The sequence below is a fragment of the Thermobia domestica genome, chromosome 4, assembly GCF_964235325.1.
Source record: "Thermobia domestica chromosome 4, izTheDome1.hap1.1, whole genome shotgun sequence".
NCBI classification, from domain to species: Eukaryota; Metazoa; Arthropoda; class Insecta; order Zygentoma; family Lepismatidae; genus Thermobia; species Thermobia domestica.
In genome coordinates this window covers 274,033,407-274,045,882 of record NC_137457.1, presented here as the reverse complement: position 1 = coordinate 274,045,882, position 12,476 = coordinate 274,033,407, and the positions used below count along the sequence as shown (strand labels likewise).

General features: G+C 36.8%; 1 protein-coding gene across 3 annotated transcripts in view; it reads right to left on the bottom strand.

Annotated features, from left to right (window-relative positions):
* Positions 1–8,951, bottom strand: part of LOC145683517 (trypsin-like) — a 73,965-nt gene extending 65,014 nt beyond the window's left edge. Inside the window, exons 1-3 of one of the 3 annotated variants that reach the window (XM_081754859.1) lie at positions 8,689–8,951; positions 7,851–7,933; positions 623–717 (exon numbers count right to left, since the gene is read on the bottom strand). Coding sequence is in view for 1 of the 3 variants with exons in the window: in XM_081754857.1 (XP_081610983.1) it covers positions 347–398 (52 nt within the window). In the remaining 2 variants the exon portion in view is untranslated. Of the gene's footprint in view, positions 1–346; positions 525–622; positions 718–7,850; positions 7,934–8,688 lie in introns of those variants that run through there. The other 2 variants (XM_081754858.1, XM_081754857.1) reach the window with 2 other exon arrangements.
* Positions 8,952–12,476: the final 3,525 nt, after the last annotated feature.

Below are 12,476 nucleotides of genomic sequence, written 5' to 3'. Positions count from 1 at the left end.
ATATGGTTTATACAATATTCTAAAGAAAGTATACTACTTATATTAAATTTCAGACATAATATTATCATGTCTCATTGCAATTACGTATGATGAAATGGCATATTGAGAAAACTTTGACATGTCTTGCCTATACGACCACAACATTAATCAAAATGTTATGCCTACAACCCAATGCATTGAATAATCGTTTATTATTAATAAATGACAAGAAAAATACAAATTAAGTCCGCAATTAATTAAACAGAATTAATGTCATATCAACCATATCGTTTCAAACTACACATTTTATAGAGTACGATTAGTAGTCAAAATATTCTAAAGAATTTGTCTAAGATATTCACTGTACCTTTACTAGGTTGCATCAATCCCAAGAGAGCTAATAATATGAAAATGTTCATAATTTTTGTTCCTTTTCGTTTCCGCTACAATGTGTTTGCTACATTTTTTGCTATAAATATGTTACTGACTAGAACATTACTATTTTAATATCTTAAATAAAGAGAATTCTTTCATTTATAGATAAAAATGTGTACATTTGTTTAGCTTATATGTTTAGAATTATTAAGGTCAAATATTACAGTTACTGTTTAATAATAAGTTTAGTAATAATATTTATACTTGCATTTATGGTAATATTCCTTTCAGCATCTACATATTAATTTGTTTATACATCGAACATATGAGCAGCAGAAAAGATAACCAAATGAACACATTGTTCTGAAAGAATGTCATAAGAGAACAAAGGAGGCAAAATAATTTTATTGTGTAAAGACAAATATAAAAGACATATTTTCTACACATCTAGTTGTCTACATGTTACGACTGGTATAAACATTAAAACTTATGTTATTCATCGAAGAAAATGTTTAATTTAATGCCCTTTTTGTGATTGTTTCATTACCTGATGTGATATTATTTAATTTATGTTTCAAAATGATGCAGAATAGATAAACGCGAATTACGTAGTTGGAAAAAGACCCGTAATATAAGATACGTCGCATTGAAAGAATTTGCAATAATAAATCTTTCACTTTTTGTTCGAAATTTTATAATATTCTCCTATCAAAAAATGACAGTATGTACTACTATATCGTGAAACAATGTAAACGGTAACAGTACAATATATAAATGTAAAGTTTATTATCTAAACTATTCATACTGCATGACTTGTATTAAGTTTATTATGTTTGCATATATAATTAACATAATCGCCGCAGGTGTTTAAATTAGACACCTATAAAGATTTTACACTTAAGTCCTTCTTTGTTGATTTCAACCCATACGATTTCTATGTAGATTTTATGCTGTGTTCGGACCATTGCTCACTGAGATGCAGCTGTTTTATGATCACGCGTTGCTTTGTAAACTGTTTTACCATTATTGGACGTTGGCGGGAAATTTTCCACAAAACGGGAAATTGAAAGAGGCAGCAAAAATGAAGGGAATTTCTTACAAATAGTGAAAAATCGGAATATCCTCGACCTCTTCACTCATTTGTACACTATGTTCGATCAGTGAGATTCTGGTTTACTCTGGCACGCTTGCGTTCACTTCCCCGCTGCATCCAGGGGTGCAATTACAATTTTTCGTTTCGAAGGGCAAGTATCAATGTCATTGATGGATATTTTATAGTTTTGCTTATACACGAGTAGCTGGAGAAAGTTACAGTCTGAAATTGTTTCCCACTGCCATTTCGTTAAAAATATAAAATCCTCTATAAACAATATTTTAGAAAAATTCTACAATAACGCAACTTTTCTAATATTAGGTTGGAATAGGTCCCCCCTCGGTGTAACAATCTTGGGAAGGATTTCTTAGGAGCGAAATACGTGAGGTGGTGTAGGACACATGCTGCTCCACTGCAAAGAGAAAGAGGTTAGAGATCGCGTCAAATCCCCATTGCAAACTAGGCCGGGTTGTGATTAGGAATCTCTCCGCGCTCCACTGGAAACTAGACCGGATTGTGATTAGCAATATCACTCTGCTTCACTGCAAGCTGAAAGAGAGGTAAAGTTTTACGAAGGCTCCACTGCAAACCAGAAGGAAAAAGAACCATAGCTTGACTGCTAGCTAAGGTTCTGGATTTGGGTGAGGTACTTTCTAGGCTCCACTGCAAGGCAAGAAAGGGAATTTGACCAATCGAAATCGATGATTGTCTATGAAATCCTTCCGGTTATACATGCGACCCCGGTGATGCGGTGGCCCTGCTGTTCCCCACGTCTGCAGCTGTAGCACTTCATAGTAAAGTGCACGTGTTTGTGGTTTATAAATAGTAGTAAAAGTTGGGTGTTTCTTCACATAAGCACGTGCGATATTACAATATGTATAATTTCCACTATATTTTGCATGGATATAATATTGATGTCTGACGAACCCCTTGCTTCCCTGTGGTTATACTACTGCCTGTATCTCTTGATATTGTCGCGGATATATATGAAATCCTTCCATTGGTAAAACATAATATTTCAACTGTCCATGGACATACATTTTCAGATTTATTGCATTTTTATGTATGTGCTCATTTGTATTAGGGAAATATTGAATCAGTATTTTGTACAATGGATCTAGTATAACATTATTTCTTTCGTTGTGGTCTAAATATTTTCAACAAATAATTACGTAAAGCTACTATGTTAGAACTTTTGCATCGGACTACGAACGCAATCTAAACATAAGTTTATTACACAAATCAATATCTTAACGACTTGTGCATGAGTATATATAAGTATATATAACACTATTCACTTACAATTTGTATAAGGGCGTAAAAGTTATGGGCATATTTCGTTCCTTCGCCCTTGTACAATGTGAAAAATTGTATACACAAGACCATATGTTTGAACGAAAACACGTAAATAAAATCGGTCTTTTGGTCCAAAATATAAGCACATACTTGGAAAGAAATACGAAAATGCATAATATGTCCAAATGGAGCCAAGGGCTGTATGTGTAAACTCTGAAAGGGGACCTTACCAAAAGTGCATAACTAGAAGGGGGACAAATCAGAGGAAATAGGAATCAGACAAATCCTCATATGACAGAATATAACGTGAAATCCAGCTGATCTCAAAAGTCACATGATTGTGTCTACTAGTGTGGTATTCTCTGTTATCGTGTTGCAGATGCACCTTTCGCCGCCATTATTCTATATGTCACTGTTAGGTTTTGAATATGAATATAGACATAACATCTTACTGAATATCATTGTTGGCTGGGTAACCAGTGGATCAAGAGCATTTTCAGCGCCGTGTCTGATCTACGCAAACAATTGGTCTACCACTGTTCAGTCCTTTCACCACTATTTCATTTCCCATTTTGATGTTCTCATTGCTCTCCAGATGCTGTTCTTTCATATGGTCTGGAAATGCAACAATGTTCTCACTTCTCTTTTTCAAGTACAAAATTATCTTCTGATATGAAGATCAGGGACGTATTTAATTGACCAGAAAGTCAACCCTCTTTTTTGGATAGACTTACTTCATATATGTTGTTCAAGTTGTTGCGTTGAGAGCGCACCATGTCAACATTTTCTATGATAAAAATTACCTTAAAAATTAAACCCGTATTTTTCAAATACGGTGCTCATCATGGACTAAATAGTAGCAAATAATTATTCGTAATTATCCTCACGTAATAGGAAAATTTAAGTGTCAGTAAACGAGAATATCGTCTGAGTTTGTAAAGAAAGTATTTTCCAATTACGTTAGATCAGTTGTCAAAGGTCATTGTACACTGCGTTTAGTTGGTAGTTGTCTCAGTAAGAAAATATATTGAGAAAGGGTACAGAAAATAAATATTGACAAGGACTTCGTTAGTGTTGTTGTGTTATACAGCATAAAGGGAAGTAGCAACTACAGCGCAAAGAACGTGTGCATTAAGAACTGCGAAACTAAGAATAATTACAGAATGAATTGGAGAAAAATATCATTATTCACGTTGGTCTTCAAAGTATATGTTTATAAAGATAACCAACAAAGTTTTGTCGCATTTTCAGCCATCACCATCGAACATCGATATGTCTCCTAACACGTAACTGAAAAATAAAAAGTAATTCCAATCAGCATCAACGACCTTATGCCAACGTTCAGGAAAGCCATGGATTCCATCACGGTAGCACCTGGCAGGCAGTGAAGCGATGAAGATAGTGCATGCAATTTGCACCCCTACTTGGAATTTGAACTGGCGCCGTCGAAGGTGATTTTCCAAGGAACAGATGATAATCAGACCGCGCAATGTCCGAGAAGTATGTCAAATGCAATGGTGTCGAATGTAATAGTGTCGAATGCAATAGTAAAATGGTGTCACCTGGGGCTTAGCTTTGTCCTGAAACAGGAAGACTCTGTAGAATTCAGAAGTGCTGACTGAAGCGTTTTGAGTTTTTCTTGAACACGGCTCAACTGCTGACAGTATACAGTTGTATTAATGCTGTGATTACCTCGTAAAAGTTCCCTATGCACGAGCAGTCCACTAAACACACAGGACGTCTTTCTTCTCGTTCAGCGCTGGTTTCGGCTGTTTTGGATCCGGTTCATGGGATGCTAATCAATGATGACGGCGCCGTGGAGCTTCGTACAGGATCAACTTCTCATCACATGTCAACACCCTGTCCAGAAACGGCCCCCTCCTTGACGAGACAGCAGAGAGACACAGGTTCCTGTTGCGTTCTGGCCTAAAGTCAAATCATGTGGGAAGCATCGACTTAAGTTGATAGAGGTGCTGCCGAATGGTTTACCCACTCACAATGAATTGTAGTCTCAGTTCCTCATATGTCTGGCCACTCTTCGCCTAATTTTCTGTCTGAATATATTTGTTTTGTACATATGTTGGTCATCTTGAACATGATGTGTCTTCGAGAGATTAGTCACTGTTCTTAAACTTGTTAAACCACCACTGCCGGTTAGCGTAGTTATAACACCCTCACCAAAGACCTGGCATATCTTCCGCCCCGCTAAAGAGGCATTTCATCCCAGTTTGAACTCGTATGGCTTACACGCCCTTATGACACTCTGTGAAAGTCTCATTTTTCATGTTCACTCTGTCCTTACGCAAGTTCACGGTGTAACTGAACTGCCATAACCAGGTAGTATATTGGGTATATGCACACCAACAACTGACCTTCATCTTATCTCCATTAATCTCACGGTGTGAGGGACAATTGAACACAGATTCTACAAAAAGCGACAGAACCTTCTTGGTTAACTTTTTAATAAGCAGTTATTTCTTCTTCCTTCTTATCTCAACCATAGGTTGGTGGCAAACATGGGCATTTTGAAACTTCTCTCACGGTTGGGAGAGCAGTTTTATCCATTGCTAAGGTCTCCTATTCGTAACTGCATCTAGATATTCTGTCCGTGGCCTTCCTCCTCCTGGTTTTTACTCTGCCTATACCTCTATAAACATAGTGATCCAAATGGAGTGCCGAAAAAGATGACCAACCAAACTGTTTCTTCTTTTTCCTGTTATCTTAATCATCTGTCATCCTTCATTAGCTTCTTTTAGTACGTCTTCATTTCTTTTCCTTTTGTTCCATGACATTGGCAGCATTCTGCGCCAACAAAACATTTGAAGTGCTTCCAGTTTGAATATTTCAGTTTTTCTCAATGTACATATCTCTGATCCAAACTACGACACGCTCTACACTACAATATCTAAATAAATCATTTCCGAACGTTCAAAGACACATTTCTTGATGTTAGCAAACCTCTTTTCCTATTGAATGCTTATTTGGCCTACGCGTTTCATAAACTTACGCCTTTTTCACTCTCTCTCCGAGAATATTAGATGTATTAAGTAAGAGAAGGTCCCCAATTTTTTCCCTCTAGTCATACGTTGTAACCTTTCTGTCTTGCTTTCTTATACTTTATCACTTTGGTTTTCTTCTTATTTATCTTCATTTCGCATGTTTCAACCTGTTGATACACTGAAACATCAGCAATGTTGTCAATTTACAGTATTGATTTATGAAAATTACGATTTCCCTAGTTCCTCCTTACACAGGGCTCAGCAGATTAGTTATTGGTGGAAATGAAAAGTTATTTTTTCTACTTCATAGTGTACGAGCTACTCCAACTAAACAAACTGAAAATTAACGACAGACCATCCATACTTACGAGTTATAAGTCAGTTTACATGTCTTGCAAAAAAAAAAAAAGAAAGAAAAATACTTGATTTACACCTTTGGTTACATCTGGCAACACTGTCTGGTTCCTAGTGTACTTCAATCATTGTTTTCTACTTTAGAAATATATGCATGAACAAAGCTTCATTTTGGTGTAACAATTATTTGTGCATCGCGTCAGGTTATGAAGTTCAACTATCCCAAACTGCTGGTTGCATTGTATATTGGCAACGTCGCAAATAAAGAACCATAGATTAGATCTACCAACCTATCATACAGTTATATCGATTCTTTCCAGATGGCAGCTTAGCACTAGCATCACTTATTAGCGTAGCAATGGATTCAACTGCTTTTTGTATTCGTAAATTAATACTAATGGATCCAAGTATATCTGCGACGTTGCCACATTGTGAAATTTTTATTCCCCATAGCGGTTGAAGCAGGCGCCGGAGAGCAAACCATCATATAACATTTTAGATTTATTTCGGCCTGTAGAATAGTACCCTGTGATCCGTTCGCGCCATTTTTAGAACACCCGATATATATATATATATATATATATATATATATATATATATATATATATATATATATATATCGTGCTCGCCGTTATTCTGTGATGTTAGAGAGAAAACTTTGATCTTACTTTACAATGCAGAAAGTTTGTAGTATAAAACATTGTTCGACTTGAAAACACTTAAACTGTATAATATCAAAATATATTTAACCCTTAGATGCATGGAAAATGAGGGTATCGATTAAAATCGACTGTTTTTCAGACATTCGAAAGAAATTTTAGAAATGCCTTTACATGAAAGAAGAAAATATTGTAGGAATAAGAGTCATCAAATTTGGATTTCCTGTGCCATATGACAAGGGAGATGTGAAACAAGAAAAAACAGCATGGGGTACAAGAGACCCCACTTATGCATCCAAGAGTTAAAAAGGTTATGTAAATAGCAACGTGTTAGAAAATTATGACTGTTGGTAATTCGATACATATTTGTTTTGTTTCTTCAATACTTTCTTATATCAACAAGTTGTATACTTTATTAGGAAAGTGTTTAATGTAACATTTTTTCTTCGTTAGTTGTAAACAATTCGATTTGTTAGGTGGACAAACACGGTGTGCGTGGGTTTTCTCTGGGTTCTCCCGTTTCCTCCCACTTTCTTCATTCCGCCATTTCATTCATTACTCATCATCACCGTCTCCTTTAGCCTAACTGGCATAATGTGGGACGTAAAACAAAGATTTCATTTTCATTTCTATTTGTTATCCTTCTGTACGATAATATGTATATACTAATCCAATTGTGCCAATTAAAGTTTCCGTTTTATTTTCTTATACATTTTGGTGTTAATTCTTTCATTTCTTCGTTAACCCATCTCATTAGTACTTTATTAAATTAATAACATAGGAAGATTTTCTGGAATTTAGTATCACGACGCTGGGAAACTACTTAGGATAATATGTAATTTATTTGCCCTTATAATCTAATTTCAATATAGAGTATAAGGTCCTCCCTCAAGTTTAGATATTGTTTTGCATATAATTAGTGCACCACACTTTCATCAGAACTATCTTCTGTAGACCTCATTTGTAACTTCGTTTATTGCAGAACGATGTTATCCTATAAAGCTACCCTCATCTTACCTTTAAATTGATCATACGTCTAGTATGCAATCTCGGGCTTCCCTTTGTGCAGCCAAATAGCAGCTCGGTACACATTACCTGAGATTAATTTCCGTCTCTTCGCAGTCCATTCTTCATACCAGCAACTGTTTCACGTCAGCGGAGGGACTTATTGATGACCTCTCCGAAAAGAACGTAAAATGGTTAAGGTTTATGATACAATTGGTATGGTCAAAACATTGCATCAAATAGCCTAAAATCTCCACTAGATGTCATTTCTGATATATTAGATTACGTGTAAGATGAAATATAAGAAAAAAATCACGAAAGCATTGCTGCAAAGCTACTAACATAAAGCATAGTAACAGAAATCACAGTTAACTTCTAAATTTAAACCCCAAATGATAAATGTACTTAACGTTAATTGATTCCCAATTTTCGCTTTATTTCATATATCGAAGGGTGAAATGTGTATTCAAATTAGCATAGCACTGAATAAATTAGTATACCTATACAGGTATATCTAGAGTATAAAATTAAAAGCAGATAATAATATTCATACTAAACTACTTAAACAATTTAAGTCCTAGATATTGCAAAACCTCTACTAGAAATGTTGTGCATTTTACATATTTTGCAGCTTTTACAAGCTGAAATAATAATGAATTAACCCTTGTACTATCATATAGTATAGTTAGATATAATAATAATTCAGTTTGATGTCATGTTATCATGAATGTTAATGGACATTTTAATATTAATATATCAGAAATAATATACTCACAATTTTGTTTACGATATGGGAACAATACAATAGATCCTAACTGTTGATATCACGTAACATTTATGCTTAGAACGCTGCATGCTATAAACATGGTTGTTTCAAGATATTGTAAATGTATAATTGCTAATATATGTTTTAAACTATCAAACTTACCTGTCTGTTCTCAACACATCTATACAAGTATTCTTAACAGATTTATATCCCAACATTAAGGTTTAACTTTCTTCGAGAACATTTAAGTATTACTACATAAAGCATTAAATTTATATTAGGATTTCTAGTTTTGAAAGAGTACTGTCTAATCCGTTTAGTTTTTGCTTCTAAAGAATATATTCATAGCACACTGAATGCCATGGATCACAGTCAAGGAATATAGTAGTTACATTCCAGTTGAGGAGCAATGAAAAATAACAAAGCAGAACGATTCGAGTGTTTGATATTTATAACATCCTTATCACTGTTTCGTATTATGTTAGTCGCAAGGTAAGGAATAAGAATAATTCTTTTCTGTCTCTTATCTTTGGTTTACAGAAAGTCTCCATGTTTACCTCAAAATTGAAAGCTTGTATGTAATTTTATATTTAAATATTTTTATTACTAGAATATATATGTATATATATATCAAAAGATCAATAGTGAAAGTTGAAACAGATTTAAGATTTCTTTGAATCTAAAATTTACAAATATATTATTTACAGGATATCTAATATGATAAATTCTTAAGTTATATTCAAAATCTCAAACCTTTTTCCACATTCTGAAATTATTTTTGCTTTCAGTTTTTGAAATGCTCTTACAGTGTTCTCTAAAGAAAGAAGACATTAAAATATTCAGGACAAACTGTGAATTGTGAGTACGGAACGCAGCTGGAAACTAAAGTAAATATTTATTTTGCGGTTTGTTTATCTATTTACTTACGAAAGGAAGGTATTAGATACTTATTGTGTTATTTCGTAAAACTCAATCGGAAGAATACTTGTCATTATCTAGAGAATATGAATGTGAGCGAGCAGAAATTTGGTATTACGTGCGAAGTTATCATCAACAAATAAAAGAAAAGGAAATAATGTTAATGCAAAAGATATATTTTCCTGAAAATTACACATTAATTTACCTTCTGCAGCATGAAAGCGAAAACCCATTGAATAGGTAAAGACAATTATATACATAACTTAGAAGGTAACGATGCCCTGTATAAACCATATAAAGACTTTTTTTGCATTGCTAGAAAAGATTAAACAAACATTAAGAATTTCTAGATAGTAAGATTCATATCTGAATCCCTTTGAAAATGAAAGATTTGAAGATTTGAAGTAACTATGTACTCAAAATTCGATTATACATTCAGATGAAATGAAATAAGAGACGAAAAGCATTTTGTACACTGTTATAAATTGCTTTGCAAAACTTAAAACGAAAGTTAGTTCCAAACGCAATGTCACTGCAAAATTGCGTAGATCATTTAAACCATACTTCAAACACCACACAGAAAATCCTAAAGTATAATATAGGAAACATTGTTCGCTAGTTGTCTACTATGCCACGCTTAACTGCATGCATGAAGAGCATGCCCGCGACCGTTCGGTCTATTTAATGGACGCGTTCCGCAAGAATGTAATGTACCCCGCCCGTAGTTCCTCAATATACGCTATTGATTTCTCGTGCACGAACTGCACCGTTAGAATTTGTCCCCTAATTCTGACTCGCCGAAGCGATGTAACCCCTATTCTCTGAAGGAGTAGGATACGCCCACTGCGCGGCCAGACCGAAGTCCTGAGTGCCTACCAGTTAACCTACTGGTTGAGGCACATTGCTAGCGAGTCAGTCCTACCATGCTCTGCAGTCATGCCGCCCGAGCGTTTCAAGGCAAGCTCACCTCTACCATACGATCACCGTTACCCAGATTCCTGGGATTAGCTCCCGCATAGTACCGAAACCCAGGGTATGACCACAGCCCAGCAGAGTCCAACCCAAATCCGGGGCCCCAGGCAATGCCCGAGGGGGCTTGTTCAATCCCGGCCATGCTTACCTCTATCGTTCAACTGGCAACCGCCTTGTCGTGTAGAGGTACCACGCAAACGTCGAGATACTCACGTATCTCATCCCGGACCCAATGGTACGTGTTAAGTCACCATTTGAGTTTGGTGGCGGCCCATATCCCACACAGTTTCCTCCCTTAAGCAGGTTCAGAACCGTTGCCCAGATTCCTGGGATTGGCCCCTCCCCCACCTCCGTTTGGCCTCCTCACAGGCTGGAATCCGAAACTCCCCTCCCCTGGTAGGGCCATTCAAGCAATACGGAACTACCTCTTATTACGGTAGAGGTAGACTGTACATTACCAGACCCAATGGCTGATGTAGACTGTCTACCTTTAAAGACAATGGTAATTTAGGAACGTCGGCTCCCCTGGTAGGGTCGTGTGCCCCTGCACCCAGTGAATGTGTAAGCCTGGGACGAAGGAGCGACCCACTTTCTCAGCACTCCTGAGGTACGAGTATGCGTTAGGATACTGAGTATCCCATCCCGGACCCAAGAGAACGCATAGCTCTCTCTTTGAGGACAACTTAGATCATCCTCCCCGTAGGGCACTGGATCCGCCCACCCAGGGCACACCAGCTACCCACTTTTTCATACGTGTTGGGGCACTACGTAGCCTTATCTCCCGGACCCAAGGGCACGGCTTAATTGCCCATTTCGAGGGATGCCCAAGGGCTCGCCCCCGCCGGTAGGTACGGCAGTCTAAACTACCTACCCCACTGAGGACGTGATGGGGTCACACGTATTCTCCCAGATCCAATGGCACGAGTTAGTCGCCCATTTCGGAGGATAGGCAAGCCTCACCTCCGCCGGTAGGTTATTATCCTGATTTGCACCGACAACTAAGTAATCGTTGCCAGCTTTTAGCACTGGATGGACAAGAGTAAAGCGTGTTTTCACGCTGCTCCCGAAACCCTATCTCCCTCTGACGGTTACCGAGCCACCACAAGGCATGTGACCCGGCCATACCAAGGGGTCCCTCCCCCTTTCTCAGTACGGGCTTGGGACCGGCCACGGCGAGGTTAATATAGGAAACAACGAAATAACAAGTGATTATATACACAATAGTGGCACTTTTGTACTTAAAGAATTACTTACAATATGGTAACAGCAACTAATGACGCCATCTTGACATGGTAGAATTACGAAACTGGTCCTTAGAAGAATATTTAGTAACCACGGGCCACGTTACATGCTTTGCAACCAGCTATCATGCTGCTAATGGTTTTTGTGGTATGGAGTTATATTCCGTCACCAATGCTGTTGACAAATATCGGATTGTCCTTGGTGTATCTGATCTTTCTGCAAGACATCTTCCCCGTACGCTAATTGGATTCAAGTACTGGAAACATGTTGGATAGTCCTTCTGAAAAATATTGTCCAGTTCCACAGTGACGCATTATCATCCATAAAGGTGTAGTCGACACAAAATGTACTGAAAAGACTCACGCCGGGTAGGAGTACGGTGTCATAATAAACGCATCCAATGAGTGTACCCTGTTCAAAATTTAATTGTCTTTTCAATGTAATATTATACCCTTACCTATATAACCCTAAATATTCCCCCACCAACGTGGATGGGAATTTTGTTTTTCTACCATTCTTCTAAGGTTCCTAACAGTCTATAACACTTGTGTGCCTTCCTCCTTGTCAGAAAGGAACGAGAATACTTATCTAACTTAGCCTGTAAATACTTATATGTTAAAGAAATAATTATCACTTCTGACTATAGTGTATAAAGTTATTTATTTAGACTACAGTATAGACTAACGGTTTCGACAACTAAACATTTTTTTTTCATCAGACACTAACTGAAAGAAATATATTCATAGCATAGAAATGAAAGTAGTAAAATACATTGTTTGTATGGAAAGCCACGTAAGTTTTAGTTCCTCAGACTTGAT